Source organism: Microcebus murinus, chromosome 6, assembly GCF_040939455.1.
Source record: "Microcebus murinus isolate Inina chromosome 6, M.murinus_Inina_mat1.0, whole genome shotgun sequence".
In the NCBI taxonomy this organism is placed as follows: Eukaryota; Metazoa; Chordata; class Mammalia; order Primates; family Cheirogaleidae; genus Microcebus; species Microcebus murinus.
The window spans coordinates 9,169,404-9,195,733 of NC_134109.1; the positions used below are offsets into that span (position 1 = coordinate 9,169,404).

A 26,330-nucleotide genomic window follows, 5' to 3' on the forward strand; every position below is an offset into this window, starting at 1 on the left:
TAATGATTATACCAAATACCTCATAGCACATTGAAGTATAATTTTATCATATCAAGAGTGACTTGAGCCGGGTGCGGTGGCTCACGCCTGCAATCCTAGCACTCTGGGAGGCTGAGGTGGGCGGATTGCTCAAGGTCAGGAGTTCGAAACCAGCCTGAGCAAGAGCAAGACCCCGTCTCTACTATAAATAGAAAGAAATTAACTGGCCAACTAATATATATAGAAAATTAGCCAGGCATGGTGGCGCATGCCTGTAGTCCCAGCTACTCGGGAGGCTGAGGCAGAAGGATTGCTTGAGCCCAGGAGTTTGAGGTTGCTGTGAGCTAGGCTGATGCCACAGCACTCACTCTAGCCTGGTCAACAAGCGAGACTCTGTCTCAAAAAAAAAAAGGTGACTTGAAAGCCATTATTGCCCAATAATACTTTAAATTTTCAGATTTCCAAAAGGCTTTGGTAGGGTAATTTTAAAAAGAACTAAAGTTACAAATGGTTTCTTACTCAGAAAGAGTAGAACCATCAGTAAGAAGGAGAAAGCAAAGTATTCAAATTTGTCTTCCTGGCCCCGGAACTAATGTAAATTACTAAGATGGGTACTTAATGGCCCTGGTAATAAGAATGATGCCTGTGGAAACAAAAAAAAACAATTTTAATGAGTGGTCAATATTTTCTTTTACCTTCTAATTCCTCAGTATACAAATATTAAAGTCTCTATTCAGTACCAAATTCAGTACCATATCAGAGACCACACCTTTCTCTCCCTCAAAAATGTCACATAAGGCCAGGCACGGTGTCTCACGCCTGTAATCCTAGTACTCTGGGAGGCCGAGGTGGGCGGATTGCTAGAGGTCAGGAGTTCGAAACCAGCCTAAGCAAGAGCGAGACCCCATCTCTACTATAAATAGAAAGAAATTAATTGGCTAACTAACATATATAGAAAAAATTAGCCGGGTATGGTGGCGCATGCCTGTAGTCCCAGCTACTCGGGAGGCTGAGGCAGGAGGATCGCTTGAGCCCAGGAGTTTGAGGTTGCTGTGAGCTAGGCTGACGCCACGGCACTCACTCTAGCCTGGACAACAAAGCAAGACTCTGTCTCAAAAAAAAAAAAAAAAAAAAAGTAACATAAATGAAGTGTTACTTCATACTATAAAAACCCCAAAGACAGGCCGGGAGTGGTTGCTCACGCCTGTAATCTTAGTACTCTAGGAGGCCAAGGTGGGAGGATTGCTTGAGCTCAGGAGTTCCAAACCAGCCTAAGAAGAGTGAGACCCCATCTCTACCAAAAACAGAAAAAAATCAGCTTGGCACTGTGGCAGCTGCCTGCCTGTAGTCCCAGCTACTCGGGAGGATAAGGCAGAAGGATCACTTAAGCCCAAGAGTCAGAGGTTGCAGTGAGCTACAATGGTGCCACTGAGACTCTGTCTCAGCAGAAAAAAGAAAAGGACATATACAAATTTGAATAGGACTGAGCATTAATGTTGTTAATCTAAGCAATTTTTTTCTTATCTTCAGAAAAATGAGCAAAGAACTACATGAAGAATTATTGGCCAGGTGCAGTGGCTCGCTGCCTGTAATTCTAGCCATTGTGGGAGGATAGCTTGAGATCAGAAGTTCAAGACCAGCCTGATCAAGAGCGAGACCCCGTCTCTACTAAAAGTAGAAAGAAATTAGCTGGACAACTAAAAATATATTGAAAAAATTAGGTAGGCATGGTGGTGCATGCTGTACTACCAGCTACTTGGGAGGCTGAGGCAGAAAGATTGCTCGAGTCCAGGAATTGGAGGTTGCTGTGAGCTAGGCTGATGCCACAGCACTCTAGGCCAGGCAACAGAGCAAGACTGTCTCAACAAAAAAAGAAAGAAAAAGAAAAGGCCCTTAAAACAGCTATGTTACATTTCTCACCCAAGGTTACTACCAAGTTCAATAAATGATTAAAAAATACTTAAGCTTAGGCCGGGCGCGGTGGCTCACGCCTGTAATCCTAGCACTTTGGGAGGCCGAGGCGGGCGGATTGCTCGAGGTCAGGAGTTCGAAACCAGCCTGAGCGAGACCCTGTCTCTACCAAAAATAGAAAGAAATTAATTGACCAACTAAAAATATATATACAAAAAATTAGCCGGGCATGGTGGCGCATGCCTGTAGTCCCAGCTACTCGGGAGGCTGAGGCAGTAGGATCGCTGAGCCCCGGAGATTGAGGTTGCTGTGAGCCAGGCTGACGCCACGGCACTCACTCTAGCCTGGGCAATAAAGTGAGACTCTGTCTCAAAAAAAAAAAAAAAAAAAAAAATACTTAAGCTTAGACATCTTTTGCTCAGCTCAAAAAAATTTCCTTTCCAAAATTTCATTTTCTATCAGAAAGTCTATATCAATAAGAAACATGTAGCGCATAAAGCCCATAATTTAGAATATTGCAGTTGCTAAAATTTAATCAATTGTTTGACAATATATACACATTGTTTTAATAAAATATTATAAGTTCAACTAACACCAAAAGACTGTAACTTTTCCTCTAGGTTGACACCCTCTTTCCCTGCCCTATGAAGTATTCTTCTACATATGGTTCTCTTTCCATCAATTTTTCACTTGTATTAAACATGTATTTTGTACTATCCTGAAAAAATTACCACTTACGGCATTTTTTTAAATGGGTTAAATAAATTCCACATACAACTCTTAAGAATACATTTATTTTACTAGCCATGGATTCATGAGTTGTGTGTGAGTATTCATAAAAAAGTTATTAGCAATTCAGAGAACAATATCATAAAGAACTAAATAAACAGATATTTAGTTTGAGTCTTAATATCTGAAAACCTACACAAAGCTCATTGTTATAGGATTCTTTAAAAGATAACAAAATTCTCAAAGATATTAAACTTTTTTAAAGCACTTTTTCAAAGAAACATCTATTATTTCTGTGAAGAATATAATTAGTTCACAATTACTAAGTTGCAGCTTTGAAATTCTGCAACCAAAGAGTACTACACTTAAAAAAAAAAAATTGCTAAATTCAGTTCAGTTCTTGCTTTCAAAGTAATTAGAAACAAAACATAAAATCTGTTACCAACAGCCGAAACAGGACTGCACATTCAAGACTCTAAATCCACTCAAATAAGAACAGGTTATGTAAGATATTGATTGTGTTCAGCTGGCTATATATAGCAAATTATTTCATATATAAAAAAGACACCTTAATACCTTAACTTTGCAACAAAAAAAAAAAAAAAAAAAGACACCTTACCTTGCTTTCACTGATTTCTCGTATCCACTCTTTTACCAGGTTATTTAATTTTCCCAAAATTAAAATCCTGTTGATAAAGCAATTATCAATCAAGTATCAAGTTGTTTGTTATTCCAGGTCATTACTGATTAAGTGAAAAAAAATGTTTTAAATAGTTGGCTTCCGAAATTTTAATTTTTAAGTGATCAGAAACAAGTATATACCATGCTTCCCCCAAAATAAGACCTACCCATAAAATAAGCCCTAGTTAGATTTCTAAGCATTTGCGCAACATAAGCCCTACCCCGAAAATAAGACCTAGTGATGGGCATGGCTACCCAGAGTATCTGCACAACCCATGCATTTCGCCGAAGAGCAGTGAGAAAAAAAGAAAAGCAGCCCTTCCCATCTGCCCCTTGAGAGCTCTACTGCTCGACATGAGAGACTGGGGCCAATGGTTCTAAAGGAAATAGAGTCGCAAGAAATTCAGAATGTAATTCAGGTTTGGAAAGTTATGATGATGTTCCAGAAGAAGATGACTTAACTATATTTGAACAAATGTAGATTGTTGTACCGTACTTAAAAAAAAATAACACATCCCCTAAAAATAAACCCTAGGGTGTCTTCTTGAGGAAAAATAAATATAAGACCCTGTCTTATTTTCAGGCACTGTTACACCGGGTAAGGCATTCCCCTTTTTTTTTTTTTTTTTTTCTTTTTTTTTTTTTTTTTTTATTTTGGTATATTATGGGGGTACAGATTTTAAGGTTTCAATAAATGCCCATTTCCCCCCCTCCCCCCAAAAGTCTGAGTCTCCATCATGACCATCCCCCAGATGGTGCACATCTCACTCACTATGTATGTATATACCCGCCCCCCTCCCCCCTCCCACCTGCCCAATACCCTATTACTGTAGCACCTATGTGTCCACTTAGGTGCTACTCAGTTAATACCAGTTTGCTGGAGAATATATCTGGTGCTTGTTTTTCCATTCTTGGGATACTTCACTTAGTAGTATGGGTTCCAGCTCTAACCAGGAAAATATAAGGTGTGCTATATCACCATTGTTTCTTAGAGCTGAATAGTACTCCATGGTGTACATATACCACATTTTATTAATCCATTCTTTGATTGATGGGCACTTGGGCTGTTTCCACAGCCTTGCAATTATGAATTGTGCTGCTATAAACATTCGAGTGCAGGTGTCTTTTTTGTAGAGGCATTCCCCTTTCTCCTGATAATTCAGTACTTTAACTAAAAGCATCAAAAAACAAGAAAAAATTTAAGAGAATAGAACTCTATGTAGAAAAGTTTTCTCGGCCAGGCGCGGTGGCCCACGCCTGTAATCCTACCTCTCTGGGAGGCTGGGGCAGGCGGCAGATCACTCGAGTCAGTTTGAAACTAGCCTGAGCGAGAGCAAGACCCCATCTCTACTATAAATAGAAAGAAATTAATTGGCCAACTAATATATAGAGAACAAATGAGCCAGACATGGTGGCGCATGCCTATAGTCCCAACTACTCGGGAGGCTGAGGCAAAGAGTGCTTGAGCCCAGGAGTTTGAGGTTGCTGTGAGCTAGGCTGACGCCAGGGCATTCACTCTAGCCTGGGGAACAGAGTGAGACTCTGTCTCAAAAAAAAAAAAAAAAGTTTTCTCTCCTAAGTATCACTCTTGTCTGAAACAGACATACAGATCTGTGAGAATACCCCTGAGTAGAAAACATCTCAAAATTACTTTGTTTCAACATTAATCAAAACTTAAAAATTTAAACAAAAGGAGCCAGGGGGAAAAAGAAGGGAAAAAAGGAGGCCAGACAAAGTGGCTCACACCTCCCAGAGTGCTTAATCCTAGCACTCTGGGAGGCCAATTCGGGAGGATCACCTGAGCTCAAGAGTTCAAGACCAAAAAAAAAAAAGAGTTCAAGACGAGCCCCAGCAAGAGGAAGACCCAGTCTCTACTAAAAATAGAAAAAATTAGCTGAGCACGGTGATGCACCCCTGTAGTCCTGGCTATTCTGAAGGCTAAGGCAGGAGGATCGATTGAGCTCATGAGTTTGAGGCTGTTGTGAGCTAGGCTGACACCACAGTACTCTAGCCCGGGCAACAGAGCAAGACGCTCAATCAATCAATCAAAATAAAAAACATATACATCATGTTTACCTGCGCTGCAGTTCCTCTTCCTCTTCAAAAACCCCAAAGGGCTTCAGAGTCTCAATTAGTTTCTGTGTAAGTATGCAGTCAGTCTCCTTGGGGGCTGCTAAGCTGATAGGAGAAGTAATGCCATAGTGCTTCTGTGGCGGCTGTGTTTGTTGTGATCCCTGTGTTGTAACTGGACTATAAATGAAATTAGATAAAATTACTGCCAAAAATTCTAAAATTTGAAACAAATCAGCATGATTAGAAAAACTACTTTAGTAAAATACATTTCTAAACATAGTTGGGTCTCTCCATACCTAAAACATTTTTAGAACAAAAAGTGACCAAGAGGATCAGGCCTGGCGGCTCCCGATTACAATCCTAGCACTCTGGGAGGCTGAGACTGGAGAAGAGCTTGAGCTTGGAGTTCAAGACCAGGCTGACCAAGAAGAAGACCCCATCCTTACCAAAACCAGAAAAAATTAGCCAGGCGTGATACAGTGCACCTGTAATCCGAGCTACTTAGGAGGCTGAGGCAGGAGGATTGTTTGAGCCCAGGAGTTTGAGGTTGCAGTGAGCTATGATGACACTGCATTCCAGCCCCCAGACAAAAAAGAGAAAGATGATGTCTCAAAAAAAAGTGACTAAAAATAAAACAATCCTGCCCCAGGGATTTTAACTTAAATGCCTAAGTAAACTGTAAGTATCCACATCAAATATATTGCTAGAGAAAACACAATATTGCAAACTTCTGAGAAATTTTACCTCTTGAAAAGGAGCCAAAACCTGTTATATTATTTCTAAAATACTGATAAACATACTACAAAAATGCCTTTTTACCAATACAGAAGACTCCTCAAATGGAATTTAGAATCTGTTTCATAATGAATAAAGCTCATAGATAATGAGGCAAATAGCATAAATTAACAAATACAATTTGAGAGGAAAGAACTATGTTCATCATAAGCTTGTTACTGATTTTCAGTAAAAGATTTACACTTCAACAAAGATACTAGCCTAAAAGGCTTTTCCATTTCAAGAGAAGTTCCAGATCTGTACAACCAATAGGATTTTAATATAGCTGGTAAAAAGGCACGGCATGCTTTAAAAGGTTAGAAAATTAATTTGGCTCAATTAGTTTTATAAAAATAAAAATCCTGTTTTAAATAATTAACTTCATGTCAATGAACAAGGACTCTAAAAATAAATAACAATTCTTATTTAAAAACAGTTGACTCTGGGAGGCCGAGGTGGGCAGACTGCTCAAGGTCAGGAGTTTGAAACCAGACTGAGCAAGAGCGAGACCCCGTCTCTATTATAAATAGAAAGAAATTAATTGGCCAACTAATATATATAGAAAAAATTAGCTGGGCATGGTGGTGCATGCCTGTAGTACCAGCTACTCAGGAGGCTGAGGCAGTACGATGCCTTGAGCCCAGGAGTTTGAGGTTGCTGTGAGCTAGGCTGCTGCCACGGCACTCACTTTAGCCTGGGCAATAAAGTGAGACTCTGTCTCAAAAAAATAAAAACAGTTGAATATACAAAAGCAACTAAGAAATAAGGAAAGACCTTAATATCTAGATCAGATATTCCTCCAGAATTCCTCAGGATTCCATTCCTTAAGAAAGTGTTTATGGACCAGGCACTGTGGCCTGTATGTAATCCTACCACTCTGGGAGGTAAGAGGATTGCTTAAATTCAGGAATTTGAGACTAGCCTGAGCAAGAGTGATACCATCTACAGAAAACTAGTGGTGGTGCACACCTACAGTCCCAGCTAAACAGGAGGCTGAGGCAGGAGGAGTTTGAGGTTGCAGTGAGCAATGATGACACAACTACACTCTAGCCAGGGCAACAAGAGTGAGAGACTGTCTCAAAAAAAAAAAAAGTGTTTAGTTTACATACACACAGAGCTACTTTTCTCCCCCAAGTTTTAAATACATGTTTCTACTTTAAAGTGTGATAATCTACTTAATAGCATACCAAGTCTAAGAATGCTAGGCATGTAAGCTTTGCAATGCACTTACCATACATACCCATTGGGTTACAGTCTCTATTATAACTACTTGACTGTTTTTTAACCTGTCAGGAAGCCCATAGTGCTTGTTACTAACTAGCCATTGGCTGTATATCATCTAGTCAATGTTTCCTAATCTAGTTATGTACTGTCTATATTATAATTCAGATTTTATGTTAATACTTACTGAACAAATATGAATCAGATTTGTCTCTTGCAGAAACAAATTCATATCAGATCACTTTATCCTGCTCCTTTAATCTAAACTGCATAGCTATAAGTGTAACTGAATTCCTAACATCTTGGTTACTACATATTTTCATTAATTGACAGTTATTGGCCTGGCACAGTGGCTCACGCCTATAATCCTAGCACTGTGGGGGGCCGAGGCGGGCAGATCACTCAAGGTCAGGAGTTCTAAACCAGCCTGAACAAGAGTGAGACCCTGTCGCTACTATAAATAGAAATAAATTAATTGACCAACTAAAAATATATATAAAAAATTAGCTGGGCATGGTGGCACATGCCTGTAGCTACTTGGGAGGCTGAGGCAGAAGGGTCGCTTGAGCCAAGGAATTTGAGGTTGCTGTGAGCTAGGCTGACACCATGGCACTCTAGCCAAGGCAGCAGGGTGAGACTGTCTCAAAAAAACACAAAAAAAACCAAAAAACCGACATTAAAAAAGGTGGCCCTCAAATTGCCTAACCACATGAGAGCCCTCCTTCACACTGACACTAATAGACTGCAGATAATTTACTTACTTTTTGCAGAAGTTTTTCCCAGCTTTGAGATCTCATTTGCATACAGAAATAAAGTGTATATAATCAACACGTACAATTCGATGAGTATGGAAGTATGCATACACTTGTATTTTCATCATCACCACAATTAAGGTAATAACCACATTCTTTTGTGTGTGTGTGTGTGTGTGTGAGTTTTTTTCTTCTGGTATAAAAATCATATTAATAGAGGCTGTGGTTCCTAAAGATTAGTACTGGCATATCTAGAAAACATAATACTAATTTCAAAAGTTCTCTGACTTCTAAGAAACTTATGATTCCAAGATAACCAAAATTAAAAACTGAGAAACTACTAAGCTTTTTTTTGAACTGTCAAAATGGTCTTGGTAAGCAAAACTGGAGCACTAATCTACCTTTGCCTACCCTAGGGAGTAGTTTGCTTGGTTTTTACCATTTTCATCTTAATATACCAAATTGCTATATTTTTTAGAAATTTTATTGAATTTTTTAATAGACATAATTATTTTGCAACACAGCCATGTTCATCCAAATCAATCTGTCAGGTTTCACTCTGAAATGTCAGTTCTTGATGCGCTCATGGCCGGGTTTATGGGAGAGAAAGATAGGATTTTAGGGCTAGAGCAAGATATAGGTTCATGGACTGTGATACATGTACGACTGGACCCACTGTCGCAGGAAAGGGAGAGCAAAAGGAAGGATGCAAAAAGAGGAATAACCACATTCATTGCCTCCAAAAGTTTCCTTGTGTCCTTTTGTTTTTTTGTGGTAAAAGCACTTAACATACTTTCAAGTGTATGACACCTTACTAATAATTAAAGTATTTAAATGTAAAAAAGTACACTCACCACATATCCTAACATAAATGTATTCCTAGGTTATCCATTGCTGCTTTATGAGTTTTTCCCAAGTAAATTATAATCTTTCATGATTATCCAGGGATTATGAACACTTTTATAAATGATTTAATGTGACTAAAGCCACAAATGAAAACAAGGGAAGTGTAAACTTTATCCTGTCTAGGCTAAATTTGATTCAAGCAAGGAAAGCTTTCAAATCAAGTATAAGTTGAAATCATGTTTTTGTAGCTTCAAGTAATAAACATATTTTCGTTTTACTTTGTGCAAATAATGTTTCTCTGCAATTTTTCCATTCTGAAGGAGTTAAATTCATTAACAGTTCAGTTTTGATCATTACAAAAATGAGTACCCACTCTCTGCAGAGTTAAGACTGCTCTCATCTTTCCCATTTTTTTCTTACTCAAATCTTCAGATTTTTCATTGTCACAAAAAAACAAATGCTTGGAAAGCTCTTGTCTACTACAACTATCTCATCAGACTATTAGGATACAGGCTCTGATTTCAAAATGCGCACGTTTGTTCATTCTAATTTGGCAAAATACTGATGACTACATTGATTTCCACATAAAAATTTTGATGGTGAAATAAATTATATGCAAGTTGGAAATTTTTACTTTATTTAAAATACAGACACATCATCAAGCTTCAGTATTACTTTTATTAAGATAAAACCACATTTATGCCTTCTAATTCAAGAACATATAAAACATTATGTTATATATATGCATGAATATATATAGAGCATATTATCTAATTCAAGAACACATGTAAAGACAAAACACACTCAAATAAGGAACAAATACACATTCTGAAATTTACAAGACATTTGGGCCTCCAATAAAAATGGCTTAGTGTTAGCTTAAGTGGCTAGACTAGGAATTCCACTTTGCTAGATGCTTTCCATGTCCAAAGTGGAAACATTAAAACTATTGTTATATTTTAAATGGAAGAAGTCAAGTTTTCAAATGGACAAAATCAAGTTTTCCCATTTAGTTTTAACATTAGCAATTAAGTACAGTGATAAACTTAAGGAATATCTTTGTTGCTGTTCTAACGAAATAAAAATACACACTCCAGTATTGGGCAATTTGGAACATAAGCCTCAGAAGAATAAGGACTCTGCTTTATATACACACTGACCAACTCTCTCTTGGAACCACACACCAGGCAGCTATCATTCCCAAGAATGCAAAGCTCTTCCTCCCATTCTTGAATATATGAGACATCTGCCCGTGTCTATCATTTTCTAGAAACATTTTTATCAGTATTTAATTTTCTTCAGACATTATTTTACTTTGAAAAATAAACTTCTACAATTTATGTAAAACAATGAGAAAAAAACTACACATAGAGCTGCAGTATTTATGATTCATTAAAATTTCTATTTCGTCTTCAATATCAAGAACACTTATGCTTTCCCTGAGCAACTGGTTTATTGTCATCTCATGAACATAATTTGTATTTACCTTTAGGATAAGGCCTGAATTCCTAGAAGTTCTCTACTCTACAAAAATACAAAATCACTGTATTTCCTTAAGAAGTAGTTTAGTACCCGAATTTCCTGCTCTGTTTTGTATCCCTATCCTTACTCTTCCCTTTTACCTACCTCTAATGCAAACAGCTTGGTAGTTTTTAATAGATGACTAAAGTATTCCTAAAAGTCTTAAACCTTTCTGGATCTGAGTAAGAGATAAATAAATGCCTTACACATAAGTCCATATATGAACTTTCCCCCCTCTCAAAAATCACAAAAGAAGGCCAAACACACTTTCCCCACATACAAACCTTTTCTCTTCAGGTTCAGGACATGGTGTAAAGAAAGTTTCAGAATTATTCTCTCCTTAGAACATGGGGTATTTTCTTTACAATACTTACAATTTTTTCAATAAGGCAAAGCTCACACAGAACACACTTCCATTTTTTAGTTTTAACAACATTGTAAATAACAATTCCATTTCAACTACTATAATTCTGACTCTTCGCCATCTTGGTCCCTTCCTTCTACTCCTCTGCCATGCTGTTTCACCACGTATACAACCAAGTATATCTTCCTAAAAATGCAGCTTTCTAGGCTGGGCACGGTGGCTCACACCTGTAATCCTAGCTCTCTGGAAGGCCGAGGCGGGCAGATCCTTTGAGCCCAGGAGTTCGAAACCAACCTGAGCAAGAGCGAGACCCCGTCTCTACTATAAATAGAAAAAAATTAATTGGCCAACTAATATATATATAGAAAAAATTAGTTAGCCAGGCATGGTGGCCCATGCCGGTAGTCCTAGCTACTTGGGAGGCTGAGGCAGAAGGATCACTTGAGCCCAGGAGTTTGAGGTTGCTGTGAGCCAGGCTGACACCACGGCACTCACTCTAGCCTGGGCAACAAAGTGAGACTCTAATGTCTCAAAAAAACAAACAAACAAACAAAAACCTGTGACATCTGGTAATAGTATTTAAGACTTTCTACAAAATCTGGTCTCAACTCAGAAGCAATCCAATAAAGAAGACAGAAAGCAGGCCTGATTTCACTTCTGCTACTAGTCATATTGCCCTGGTTTCACTTCCGCCACTATTTTTATCATTCCTGGTAAGTTGTACCTCTACGGATTTACCTTTGAATTTACTATATCTCATCTCTACTCTGGATAACAAACTAGGAATTTTAAAACTATAGCACATTTACTACACTAAAAAGCAGTTTCCAAACATGGTAAGTTTTTAGACCAATGTTGAAAAATAGGTCTTTCCTTTCCCCATGCTATGCTGTCCAAGATCTCACTCTAATTAGAATAATTAGGTACTTAGAAAGAATAGTGGCATTTTTGTGAAATAATCATATGACAGATAGTTGGTTGTTTATATTGGCTGGATACCTGTTTCAAGAGTTTAGGCATCCAACTTACCCAATACATATACTTTGAACTATCAAGAACCACCTTGGAATAACAATTACAAAGCTTATTTAAATAGTGCAAGTTCCTTTGTTAACTTAAGTGGTCATGAACCAAAACTATGATCAATCTTTGGACATATACCAATAACCATTTTAAGTCAGTAAGGACAGTGTGGAATACTCAAATGGCTTTGGCTATCCATAGCAAAATCTGAATTTCAGATGTTATGATTTCAAAGTATTTAAGAATTACAGAGGTACTAAAAGAAAATGAATAACATTATTTTCGCAACCATGCAAGGCACAAAACACAAAAGCCATACACAATAACAAATGTGCTTAATTAAACTATTCTAACTTTTATGTAATAATATATCATAAGGAAAACTAAAGAAAATGATAAAATGGGAAAATACATGCAACTTACGCCAAAACGGTAATATTCTTAGTACAGAAAGAATTCTTAAATCAATGATTATTTTAAAAAAATAAAAGTTTCACTGCAAGTCAGGCAAGTAAATTAAAACAATCAGATCGGAGGAAAAAAAACAAAATTGATATAACATCTGGTAAAAATGAAATAGAGCTGTGAGCAGTGGCTCACACCTATAATTGCAACTACTCTGAAGGGTAAGAAGGGGGGGATCACTTGAGCCCAGGAGTTTGAGTCCTGCCTGGGCAACATAGCTAGACCCCATCTTTTAAAAAATAAAATAATGCATACACCAATTAAAAAGTTTATGTCTAGCAACTTTACTTCTAGAAATCAATCTTATAGAAACACTACGACAGAAGATTCAACTTGAAAGCCCTAAAGTTGGAAAATGTATTATCTTAATCTACAACACACTTTTAAAATATGAAATATTACATAAAAACCTGTCTTTCCAGCCACCCTTTGGGTATGGGTGCAAGAATTGGAATATAAGCCAAAACAGGGTCTAAATTCTACACAATTAACAAGCTTGAAATTAGCAGTGTCTACCCTAGGGCTATCCCCTGTAAAGGGGGCATGCTTGGTACCCACTCCATTCCTTTGTATATTACCTTTCCTGCCCCACAGGTTCTGGAATTTGACCTTTCTCTTAGAAATAACACAGAAAGATATTCAAGGTTGTTCACTGAGCACTGTATGCAATGAAGTAAAACAAACTGGAAACCACCTAAATCTCCATCTATATAGAAGTAGTTAGTTATACTACATGCTTTTAACTTAATACTATGCCAAATAATAAGAATGAGGTAGGCAGTACATGTAGTAGCATAGAAAGATGCTATGTCAGGTGAAAACAAATAGCAAACATTTAATGAAATCTCAATATATACCAGGTAGTGTGCCAAGCACTTTTCATTATTCTCAATTGTTCTTAACAATTCCACTATTAACTGTCTCCACTTTATAGAAGAAGAAACTAAGAGAAGGCTTGCCTAAATTCCCTGGGTCAGGATACAAACCCAGTAACTCACTCCATAGCCTATAATCATCAGCTATACTGAGGTATCTCTACACATCTTTCTCAATATATAGTCTTTTTTTTTTTTTTTCAACTACTGGTGTATTATGTCTACATGTGCACAGAAACATAGCCAAGGAGAATTGAGATAGAAAACTTTCACTTTATATTTCATTAACTTGTCTCAATTTGTTATTAAAGGATATATAAATTATGCAAAAGTTGAAAAATCATCTAATTCTACCATTTAGCCTTAAATTCAGATAGTGATAGGAAGGAGGCTAAAATCACCCCTAAAATGGCAGTGAGGGGCACCAAACAAATCTTCAATTTAAAACAATTACTTCATTTCTCACTTTTATGGCAAAAATAAAAACAAAAACAAAAAAAAAAAAAACAACAATTACTGTTAGGCCAGGCGCGGTGGCTCACGCCTGTAATCCTAGCACTCTGGGAGGCCAAGGTGGGCGGATTGCTAGAGGTCAAGAGTTCGAGACCAGCCTGAGCAAGAGCAAGACCGGTCTCTACTATAAATAGAAAGAAACTAATTGGCCAACTAATATATATAGAACAAATTAGCCGGGCATGGTGGTGCATGCCCGTAGTCCCAGCAACTCAGGAGGCTGAGGCAGAAAGATCGCTTGAGCCCAGGAATTTGAGGTTGCTGTGAGCTAGGCTACTACCACAGCACTCACTCTAGCTTGGGCAACAAAGTGAGACTCTGTCTCAAAAAAAAAACAAATAAATAAAATAAATAAAACAATTACTGTTTTATTAAAACTGAGTTTAAAAACTCAGTTTATGCTAATCAAAACACTATTTTAAGGAAGTGAAATAAATGAAGATTTTTAAAATGGATTTCTCAGTACAATACTCTGTGGCTAGAAATGGTAAATCCAAAGCAAATCATGCCTTACCTATTACTCCAGAAAGCTGCTACAGTAGCCAAGGTTATCAAACATCAACCCAAATTTCCTAAAAGCACCTTTTTCTCATCTAATTTATTTTTGTCAGAAAGCATAGTATTTATTAGGCTGAAACTGACCAAACTATTAAATATGTATAAAAGACAATGCTAAAGTCAAAATACACAGATGGCCAGGCAAGGTGGCTCACACCTGTAATCCTAGCACTCTGGGAGGCTAAAGCAGGAGGATCACTTGAGGTCAGGAGTTCAAGACCAGCTGGAGCAAGAGCAAGATCCGTCTCTACTAAAAATAGAAGGAAAAAAAAAAACAGGCATGGTGGTAGACTGTAATTCCAGCTACTTGGGAGTCTGAGGCAGGAGGATCCTCTTAGCTCAGGAGTTTGAGGTTGCAGTGACCTATGATGATGCCACTTCACTCTAGCCAGGGTGACAATGTGAGACAGGAAGGGCAGGAAGGGAAGGAAGAAAGAGACAGACACACACAGATGCTTAAGATAGTATCTGTTCTCAATGACACTCTCAAATTTAGTCTAGGATTTCAGATTCTTAAACAACAAATAAGTGCAAAGTAAAAGCTTGGAAAAAAAAAAAACACATTAAAGAAACAAAGATGGCTGGGCACAGAGGCTCACACCTGTAATCCTAGCTCTCTGGGAGGCCAAGGCGGGCGGATTGCTAGAGCTCAGGAGTTCAAAACCAGCCTGAGCAAGAGCGAGACCCTGTCTCTACTAAAAATAGAAAGAAATTTGCTGAACAGCTAAAAACATATAGAAAAAAATTAGTCGGCCATGGTGGTGCACGCCTGTAGTCCCAGTTACTTGGGAGGCTGAGGCAGGAGGATCACTTGAGCCCAGAAGTTTGAGGTTGCTATGAGCTAGGCTGACGTCATGGCACTCTAGCCCGGACAACAGAATGAGACTGTCTCAAAAAAAAAAAAGAAAGAAACAAACAAACAAAGATAAAATCATGACTATGCTAGGAGAAGGTTATATGGTGTACAAATTAACCCTTTGCACTCGCTTGCTTTGTTTTCCGATTCCTTTATTCTACTCGGGATTTAATTTTTTAAATACCTCAGATTTTACAAAGCGTGACAGTAGAATAAAAAACTGGAGTTTCTTTTCATACAAACTTATTTATTTGGATTTTTTTATATTTCAAATTACTGATACATTCAAAGAGTAATTTTAATCTCTATAATTTTTGCTAGCCATGTTGAGTCACCCTTGACATCCGAGTGCAAAGGGTTAAATGACTGAAAAGGAGAGAAGACTCAGTCAAGCCAGATGACTAAAACAGAAAAGGAAAGGACATATCATCAACGGTGTTTCCCAAATAGTTAATATTTAAGTATTTTGTATCCTAATTAATACAAAGCTCAGACTCTACTGATAAATCCCTGCCTACTGATATTAAGCATTTGGAACATGGAACTGTCTGTGCCCCATTAACAGGGTCAACTACCTCAAAATTTACAGCTACTACTGAACATAAAGTGCTTTATTTTTTAAACTGAAAGCTTAACTTGCTATATATTCTTCTTTGGAAGCAATCAGAAAAAACTGCAAACTACAATTAAATTATTTATTTAATGTAACAATTCACCACAGTGTAATTTGCTGTTTAAAGGTCTTAACCTTAAACATAATAATGTGCTCCCCCAAAACAGGAAAAACATGGAAGGAAAAGGAATAAGAGATCTCTCTGAAATCTCAATGTGCATTAAATATTATTTAATAATTCTTAGCAAAGTAATACAATCTTCTCTTTCATAAGTGGTTTAGTATATGACAGTAGCTTACAGGCAAGCATACAGCTCCCTAAGATAAGAGTGGTTATTGGCCCATCAGAACATGTTCTGTGTAAGTGGTACTAAATATATTCCAAACTTAGCTATCTATATTCTTTAATACATATTCCAAGTGCACCATCCAGCCAATATTTAGTAACCAGCAGCAGAGCCTCAAACACAGATGATGTAATAGTTTATGCTTAAGGGAAATAAAGTACGATAAAGCCCAAGGCCAAACTTAAAAAATGCAAGGTTGATTTTGCTGGGAAAGGGTACTTGTTATTCAATTACTACAATGGCAGAGTATTTCCCCCCTTCCTGAGAGTACTTCCAACTGTCCCCTTGCCTTCTCTCTCCCACCTGGCTGGAATAAGTAAAAAAATCAGCCAAATTGCAGGACTCCTACATCAACTTGCCATGTACAACTTGAAAATGAAAGAAATAAAGTGGAGAACCTGAAAAAAAGTATAAAATGTATCAGAAAAGAATACTCAAAATATATTAAGCAACATACTATATAAATTAACTCCAGGAAATAAAATTTAAATGTATTTAAAAAAAATAATATGGCCGGGAGCAGTGGCTCACGCCTGTAATCTTAGCTCTCTGGGAGGCCAAGGTGGGCGGATTGCTCGAGGTCAGGAGTTCGAAACCAGCCTGAGCGAGAGCGAGACCCGTCTCTACTATAAATACAAAGAAATTAATTGGCCAACTAATATATATAGAAAAAATTAGCCGGGCATGGTGGCGCATGCCTGTAGTCCCAGCTACTTGGGAAGCTGAGGCAGAAGGATTGCTTGAGCTCAGGAGTTTGAGGTTGCTGTGAGCTAGGCTGACACCATGGCACTCACTGTAGCCTGGGCAACAAAGTGAGACCCTGTCTCAAAAAAAAAAACCAAACCAAATAATACAATTAAATTTCTAATAATCAAAATAACAGTACCACTACTCTTAACCCAAAAACTATAAAAATTGTCATGAAATACAAGAAGCTGGTTTCTGGATGAAATATAGAGGGAATATAATTTCAATTCTGAAACAGAAGAAAAAGTAAAGATAGCTAACAAAATCCCTACAGTTTTTCTTTCCCAAATCCTTAAATTTCCACGAATGAGAAAGCTAAACAATTTGGCAGACCTACAATCCAAAGATTTAAAAAAAAAAACAAAACAACAAACTACCTTCCACAGAAGGTAGTAACCACAAAGAGGTCTAGACATAAGTGGCGAATCTGTGCATGGCTTTAAATAAGTATCTGGACACAAATAAAAGCACTAAAATACAGACATGTACCACATAACAATGTTTTGGTCAATGACAGACTGCATACACAACAGTGATCCCACAAGGTTATAATACCATATTTTTACTGTACCTTTTCTGTTTAGATACACAAATACTTACTGTTATAAATGCCTACAGTATTCACTACAATAACACGCTATACAGGTTTGCAGCCTAGGAGCAATAGGCCATATCATATAGCCTAGGTGTGTAGTAGGCTTATGATATTCCCACCAAGTTTGATGTTCCCAAAACAACTGTGAGGTAAAACATCACATTCCAAAACTAGAACCAACATTTACTGAGCAGCAATTCACTACACAATCTCCAAATCTTAAAATCTGACAATCAAAATCTCCCAGAGTTAGCAGTTATCTTTCCAAAAGGTTATCTACTACACCGTTTTTCATTAACAACAAAAAAAATTTCTTTAAATGGGGGGGGGGGCGTCCATCCCTCCAGACTGTGTTCAAAAACCATCACAGATGTTGCAAAAGAGCAACTTACACCACCACTGGAAATAGCCTACTCCATCTTGGAGCAGCTATTCTCAACAAGCAGTTCTCAAGTTTTCAAACTTTTTAGTCTCAGGACCCCTTTTCAACTCTTAAAATGTATTGAGTATCCCAAAGATCTTGTATTTATATGGATTACGGCTACCAGTATTTATTGCATTGGACATTATAACCGATAACCTTTTTAAAATATTTATTCATTTAAATAACAAGAAAGGGGGAAAGGCAACACACGTAACCTAAACATTTGTACCCCATAATATGCTGAAATAAAAAAAAAACAAATAAATCACAAGAAACCCATTACATGTTAACATAAATAACTTCAAAAAAAAAAAAACTGTTTTCCAAAACAAAAAATATAGTGAGAATAGCATTCTCCATTTTTGCAAATCTCTTTAATTCTCGATAAATCAAAGATGGCTGGATTCTCATATCTGCTTCTGCATTCAATCCGTTTTGATAAATCATCCTGGTTGAAGCATATGAAGAAAACTTGGCATCAAACTGACATTATAACTGGAAAAGAGTATTTTAACAGCCTTTTCAAATAACTGTGGACAGTCTTCTCTGATATTATACCAGAACTCCACAAGTGGTAGTTTAAGTATTAGTCACAATATGAAAGCTAAAACCTTATCAATAAACTCTTTGTACTCTGTTGCATTAAAATCAGATTTACCGGCCGGGCACGGTGGCTCACGCCTGTAATCCTAGCACTTTGGGAGGCCGAGGCGGGCGGATCGCTCAAGGTCAGGAGTTCGAAACCAGCCTGAGTGAGACCCCGTCTCTACCAAAAATAGAAAGAAATTAATTGACCAACTAAAAATATATATACAAAAAATTAGCCGGGCATGGTGGCGCATGCCTGTAGTCCCAGCTACTCGGGAGGCTGAGGCAGTAGGATTGCTGAGCCCAGGAGATTGAGGTTGCTGTGAGCCAGGCTGACGCCACAGCACTCACTCTAGCCTGGGCAACAAAGTGAGACTCTGTCTCAAAAAAAAAAAAAAAAAAAAAAAAATCTGATTTACCTTGCACTTTGAATGTGCATTTTATCCACGTTTTTAGTACTTCATGATTCATCATTTGATAAATAAGTGCTCACTGAATTACATATCTTCCAAATATTAGCACACATCATACAGTATCAACTATATTCATTAATATCAGAAATAGCTTTAAGTATTAGGAAGCTATTAAGCTCAAAATGATGAAACAAACTTCCCAAAATCCTAATTTTTGCTTCAAAGCTAAAATTTTTCACTGGCCACAAATACTGCCAGTTGTTTTCCTTGAAGTGACAGGCTCACTTTATTCTCAAGTAAATGTTCACTTAAATATTCAAGTATGAATATCCACAATTCCTCACTTGCTCTTTTAGATAAAATTGGAGCTGTGTGAAAAAAACACCAATTTAGTTCACAAATCAAATCATACAAGTCATCTTTCTCAAAACCACCGTTCTACTTTCCAGTATGCAGCTTTACATGTACTTTCCATATTACATACACTTTCCACAGCATATTAAAAGGACAAATTCAAGGGTCAAGACTTAATAAAATTAACATTCTCTTACTGTTTCATCTGTGTGCAGTAGTGAAGAAACACAACGAAGACATACAATATGGACCCCCTGCCTTGACTGTTCCTAAAGCACAAGCACATTACCCACCACTGCTTTTGCATCATCAGCATAAAAGTCAACAGAATAAGACAGACAAAACATCTCAGCTATTATGAAAATAGTTTGAATCCTTACGTAGGATCTTAGTGGCCCCCTCCCAAAACATCCACAGATCACTCAGAGAAGCACTGCTACACAGCATAACACGCACCAGCAGACCCCAGTTCTACCAGTTATGAATACAAGAAACTACTTCAAATCCCTCTTTCTTATGACAGCCCCCACAAACATTTGGGAGAAGCTATTGTCTCCCCTAAGGCTTGCTAAATATCTCTTTCAGTACGTCAAGGACATTCTACAAATGTGGCATAAATGTTAGATTACTGATTCATACTAGTTACTCTTCTTTATGGTTTTTCTTTTTTCAATTACAAGTGTGATAGCCAGAACTGAGTTGATGCAAATAATAATCTCACCAACAGAGTAGAGCAGAAATACAAATATAGATTCCATAAGGGCATGACACTTTGTATTAACGCAGTGGTTCTCAACCAGAGTACACCTGGCAGTATCTGGAGCCATTTTTAGTTGACACTACTGGGGAGATGGAGGGTAGGGCTCCTGGATTTAGTATAGTAAGTAGAGGCCCAGGAAGCTGTTAAACATCCTACAATACTAAGGACAGCCCCCTCCAAGACATTTTCGGGCCTGTCAATGGTGAGAAACCATGTATTAATAGATCCTAAGATAATCAAAATCTTTGGAAGCTTCACCACCATGACTCTTAAACCACATCAGCCTTTTCAAAATTATATATGTAGCTACCTATGAAATTTAGACAAAATATGAATACTTGATGAAAAATGTCTTATTATACCCTCAATGTCAATAATCTATTTAATTGATCCTGACAACTCACCTATGGTCCACGCCCCAACCTCACTCACTCATGCAAATTTAACAGGACAGGCATACTAAAAATGAATGTCAAACACAATATAGCTAGAAAATCATAATTCAGTACATTAAATAAAATTAATGACTGTGGCACCAGAACACGATAGTAAATTAATGAGGAAGCAGGTCTATTTTTCTTTAGGCAGCCTAGCTCACAGCAACCTCAAATTCCTGGGCTCAAGCAATCCTCCTGCTTAAGCCTCCTGAGTAGCTGGGACTACAGGCACTTGCCACCACGTAGAGACGGTCTCACTCTTGCTCAGTCTTGTCTCTAACTCCTGAGCTCAAGTGATCCTCTCCCCTGGGCCTCCCTGAATGCTAGGATTATAGGCGCGAGCCACCTTGCCTAGCCCTATTATTTTTAATACTGATATAATTATCACAATTTTCAAAAACTACAACAAAATATAAGCTAATAAGGTCACTACATGGCATCACTGCAAACGTTTAAGTTTATTTTAAATCCTGAGATATGCCACTAAAATCTTCAGATTCGAGTCTCTCTGTGTATCTTCTTACCATTCCATGAAATGATGACTCCATTAACAGGGATCTTGTAGATTCTAAGATTGTAGATCTGCATATTTAATTAAGCCTAACAAATGTTCTCATCGCAGAAAGAATAATTTAATAGGCCTCTTAACAAGATGACAGGGGTGGGTAAGTGGGGCTGGGGCAGGAGAAAGAAGGTGCCATTTTTAAAATATGTTAACATTTGAAAGATGTTATTATGGCCTGTGTCAAAGTTAAGAGTCTCACCGGTGAAGAGACATCCACACACATATACACACAATAACATGTTACTGTAAAACTAACCTATGATATTTGCAAAAAAGAAATTGTCTTCACTTAAAAAACATAACATAACATAACATAACAACCTTGAGGTACTACATTAAGTGTCTGGAAGGCATAAAGACCTTTATTTTGGACTTAATTGAAGCAAAACTTTGAGTGTCAATTACATGCTCCATTTAGGGACTCCGAAATGAAGAAAACTTGGTCCCTCCTCTCAACGGGGCGCTCTTACACTTCAATCTTTAAAAATGGAAGAAATGCAGTCTCACCATGTAGGCCTCTACCCTGCTGTACACACACAGAAAAAAAATGTGTAATCTACTTTTTGATCCCAACAATAAGCTGTCAAATTACATCTCATTCTCAGAAAGGAGAAAAGAGAAAACTTAAAAAAAAAAAACCATCTGAGAAAAAAAAAAAAAAAGGAAAACTATAGGCGTAGTGGGATTAGAAGGCATAAATGTAGCTTTAAGCTACAGAAAAATAAAAAAAGTATCACTACAGATGAAGGAAGGAAGAAACAAAAGTGCAGCCGGGATATCTCATCAAAACAGAACAGCGAGAGCAATACATACAACAATACATTTCCGAGGAGGGCACCCCGGGAAGTGCCCTCTCCCCTGACGGTGAAGGGCTGGGGAGGACTGGGGCGGGCGTGGGGATAAAGAGCTCAAATTGTGGGGCTCGACGCTCCAAACTGGACTTTTAACTCGTGCTTATGCACATTCGGACAAGGAAAATAGAAAGCAGGCGCACAATATGGGCATCCTGGAAACGCGAGGAAGCGAGGGATCAAGCGGAGGCAGACTAAGCCCAGAAGCATCGAAATGGGCTCGAGAGGCGCCCAGGGCGAGGCTGAACCCTGAGTGCAGATCCCGCGTGGGGCCAGGCCTTCTTTCCCTGCCGCCCCTGCTTTTTGTTGTCTTTTGGCTTTTTCATTCTTTTCTTTTCTTTTTTTTTTTTTTTTGACGGGGCGGAGAAGCTGTAACATTAAGTAGGGTCAGGGGTTCCTCCGGAAGGGGAAGGCCCCGGGCCCGACGGCAGCTGACCCAGCCAGGAAGGGTGGGGGAACGCGGGAACCGAGCAGAAGGGGGAAGTGCGGCGGCGAACGGGTGAGGAAACAGGAGCGGCCCGGCCCGGCCTGCCTCCCCCACGGGGCAAAGGCCCGGCTCACGCGCGCCCCCTCCCCCGTCCCGGACGCCCCCAAGGCCCAGCAGGCGTGCGAGAGAAAACAGAATACAAATCACTTACAACGGCATCGTCTCCTGCGCCGGCACCGCCCAGTCACTTCCCCCCCGCAACCGCCGCCGCTGCCGCCCTGGGCATGATCCACTGAGGCGGGAGGGAGGGGGGGGCCTGCCTCAGCCCTGGGTCCAACCCCACTCCCGCACCCGCTCCCGCCGCTTTAAGCGCTTCTCCTCCTTCCCCTTCGTCCTAACATGGCGCCCGAGCGCTACCACAGCAACGTTCTAGAACCGGTGACGCCGCCACGCACGCCGTGCGTGCGCCTGCGCACCAGCCACCCGCCTCCGCGAAGCCTCACGGGAAGCGTAGTTCATGAGGCGGCCAGCAGCCGGGCAGTTTCCACCCAGACCCTCTCACGCTTCGAGGTGGGTGTCAGATGAAGGGTGGGAGTAGTCAGGGAGGCTCTGGGCGGACGGCTGTCCCTCCGGCAGGGTCGCTTTCGTGGGCGACGCAGCCTGGACGGCGCGAGGAAGAACGCGGAGAGACCCCAGGCTCATGAGGTGCCGCTTCCGGTGCATTGTGAGGTCCCGCCTTTTGGCCACCTGAGGTCGCGGCAGCTGCTCTGCGTAGAACCGCGCCTGTGGAGGCGCTTCCGGGGCGCTGGGGCGCCCACGCGTCCCCTGTGGGCCTCCCCGGAGCGCGGGGCTTAGAACGGGGTCACGTGGGAGCAAGTTACTCAACCGCTTCATGCTTTGCACTGCGGAGTAGGAGTAATGCCTACTAGGATTGTGTCTGTTTAATGTGATAATGCAAGACAGGTGTTTAGCACGCAGCCTGGTGCAGAACTGTTGCCAGGACTCCCTCTATCCCCACCAGACTGAGTTCCAACGAAAAAGAGCTTTTCGTCTGTTTCCTCCACCAGTGTATTCCTGCTGCCTTGCATGTAGGCGCTCACATATTTGTTGAATGAATACATGTGCAGGACAGGACTGTGATGACAGCGAGTTCTGGAACACGAGCTAATTTTACTGTTTAACAAATGGTGGAACTTGATAAAGCTGTCCTTCAGTAGAAATATCGATGGCAGTAACCTCTGGGATTTTAGCAACGGCTGTTATGGCCACAGTTTTCTCGGGGCTGTGTTTCTAGCCCTTAAACTATCTAGGGTGGGACCTGGGAGTCTACCTCCCCGCCTCCCCAGCAAAAGTTTAAGAAAGTACCTGAGGCAGAACCTCTACCCTCAGATTCCTTCTCTCTTCAAATCAGAACGCAGTCTAAATTACACAGTGTCACACAGGTTAATGGAGGAGAGGGGAGAGGAAGGAATCGTAAATATGGGAAAACAACATTAACCAAAGTTCAAAAATGAACAGGGAATTTGACAAGGATTTTCCTTTTTCTTCACAGATTGTCTGACATTCTAGAACTAATGGCTAAGAATGGGGAAAAGCGCAGGATCTAAGCCTGTGCTATCCAGCAGTGTGGCTCTTTACCACTTTTGGCTATTGAGTACCTACCTGAATGAGGCTAGTCCGCTTAATATGTGCTCTAAATGTAAAATACACACAGATTTTGGAGTTGTTAGCACAAAGGAATGTGAAATACCTCACTGATAATTTTTTATATTGATTACAAATTAAAATAATATTTTGGATGTATTACATTAAGGAAAATATATTAAAATTAATGTCTCCTGTTTTTTCTAACTTTAATATATGACTACTAGAAAATTTTCAATTGTATATGTGGCCCTCATTTCTGTCAAACAGCAATGATCTGGAGACAAACTAATATTTGATTCTAAATTCTTCCCTTTAGTCTCTTACTCCCTTGTCATCAAGGTAGGCCTTTGTTGGGGACCAACTAGCATCCTTGTCCTTAAAAGGTTAAAAATCTAAGATCCACATTTTCCAGAAAAATCAATAACATATTAAGGCTGTGGACTTAAAAATTTTCATAAAGATAATGCACCATTGGGGTACTTCATGAATGAAAGAGTGGGGACTTTTCCATTCGTACTGTCCTCTGCCAGGCATCTCAGAAGGCAGTGAAGAAGAGATAGACATTAAACCTCTGTGTTTTCAGTATAGATTAATAGTTTCGTCAAACCACTTTTGTTTCAGCCCTTCATGGAATGAGGCAGCTAGATAGCACAATGGATGGAATATTTATTTAGTGCCTAGAAAGTGCTAGTACCCTGCTACTTGCTGAAGACATTCAAAAGGAACCATACTTGAAGATGGAGTCAAGGTAGACTTCACATAAGCAGTGACTTTAGACAGGTCCTAATAGAAAAGTAAGGGTTTGGTAAGTGGACAGGAGGAGGAAAAGGGCATATCAGGTAGAGGGAACAATTTGAAAAGATAGAAGAGTGCAAATTATTTGAAGTTTATTTGGAGAGAGGGAGACTTTAAGTGACTAAACCACAAGGTATGTAGTAGGGAGTGGTGGAAATAAACCTGGAAAGTTAAATGAGGGGCAAAAGATGAGGGGCCATTCAACAAATGGTTATGGTGTGCCTGCTGTGCCTCATTACTGTGCTAAGCTGGGGGAGTGACTCTCCATTATGAAAAATAAAATCTCTGATCCACATGGATCTTACAAAAGGGGAAGTGGGAGGGCAGATAAATACCTAAGCAAATAAACTGACCAAGAGAATAATAGATTTTTGGCTGGGTGCAGTGGCTCACACCTGTAATCCTAGCACTCTGGGAGGGCCAGGCAGGAGGATCCCTTGAGCTCAGGAATTGAGACCAGCCTGAGCAAGAGCGAGACCCCGTCTCTACTAAATATGGAAAAAATTTATCCAGGGCTGAAGCCACGGCACTCTAGCCCTGGCGACAGAAGGAACTCTGTCTCAAAAAAAAAAAAAAAAAAAAGGTAACAGATTATGATAAGTGCTATAAGTAAAATAAACCAAGGTGATGGAATTATGGGGGAGGTCAACCTCAGATAGGATAGTGATATCAGCTTCAGTTAGACAATGCTTTTCAATGGAACTGACCTTTGAACTGAGACCTGAAGCTAATCCTGAGAGATTTTATCTTTTTGTGAATGGGGGAGCCATATAAAGTTTTAAAACAGGAGTGAAGTTACATTTATAGTTTCAGAAAGATCACTTGGAAAGTGTAGGGAACGAATTTGAACTAGGAGAGGTTTTGAAGCTGGAATATAGGTGAGGGGGCTGTTGCTATAGTTCAGGTGAGAGATGATGAAGCTTGAAATAAAGAAGTAAAGAAGGAACCAATGTGAGAGAGATTTTAGGAAGCACAGTTAATCCTGGATGTGAGAGGTGATGAAGAGCAAGAAGACAAAGATGATTTAAAAGGTCGTGGGAGTGCAGTGGTGACAATGTATGGAGCTACCAGTAAATAAGAAGCAGAAGAGGATAGCTGGGTGAGTGGACGTGATCCTGAGAGTAGTTAGATATGTCTTGATTTTGAAGTGCCTGTGGGACCTTTAGAAATGTTTTGTAAGGCAGATGAAAATATGCTTCAGAGGCTAAGGAGAGAAATCTGGACTGGAAATAGAGATTATAAACTCTGAAAGCAGTAATCATGACTTGGAGTCATGTTTCAGCTCTGGAAGGACCTCATATAAGCCTAGCAACTTCCTCATTCTTCTAATGTAAAAAAAAAAAAAACACTAGAAAATAAAAATAAACCTAGCAACTATTCCAACTCAAATTTCACAAATGAGCAATGAGTTAGATGTTCACAGATCACATTATATCACACAATTAAAGATAGAATGTTAGCCAAGGCAAGTGAAGAGTGAGATAAAGACCGCTTAGCAATATATTGGTTAAAACAATCTACTATTACCCTTGCCTTGCTTGTCCTCAGAGCCCCTGCCAACACACCTTCCTCCAGCTGCTGCCTGTCTTTACTGCTGTTGCACCCAGTGCCTGTTTTCTACTGGCT

The 26,330-nt window shown here is 39.3% G+C and overlaps 1 protein-coding gene and 1 long non-coding RNA gene across 7 annotated transcripts in view; one reads left to right on the top strand and one right to left on the bottom strand.

Moving 5' to 3' along the window:
• PAPOLA (poly(A) polymerase alpha) overlaps positions 1 to 22,699 on the bottom strand; it is a 64,773-nt gene extending 42,074 nt beyond the window's left edge. For 5 of the 6 annotated variants that reach the window (XM_076003739.1, XM_076003736.1, XM_076003737.1 and 2 more), the window contains exons 1-3: positions 22,474 to 22,694; positions 5,377 to 5,550; positions 3,239 to 3,305 (exon numbers count right to left, since the gene is read on the bottom strand). In XM_076003739.1, coding sequence (XP_075859854.1) covers positions 3,239 to 3,305; positions 5,377 to 5,550; positions 22,474 to 22,481 — 249 coding nt within the window. In that variant the 5' untranslated portion in view covers positions 22,482 to 22,694. Of the gene's footprint in view, positions 1 to 3,238; positions 3,306 to 5,376; positions 5,551 to 22,473 lie in introns of all 6 variants that reach the window. The other variant, XM_012791054.2, reaches the window with a different exon arrangement.
• A 52-nt stretch (positions 22,700 to 22,751) lies between these two features.
• Positions 22,752 to 26,330, top strand: part of LOC109730470 (uncharacterized) — a 28,533-nt gene continuing 24,954 nt past the window's right edge. Inside the window, exon 1 of the long non-coding RNA XR_002223225.2 lies at positions 22,752 to 22,832. This is a non-coding gene — a long non-coding RNA (uncharacterized LOC109730470). The remainder of the gene's footprint in view (positions 22,833 to 26,330) is intronic.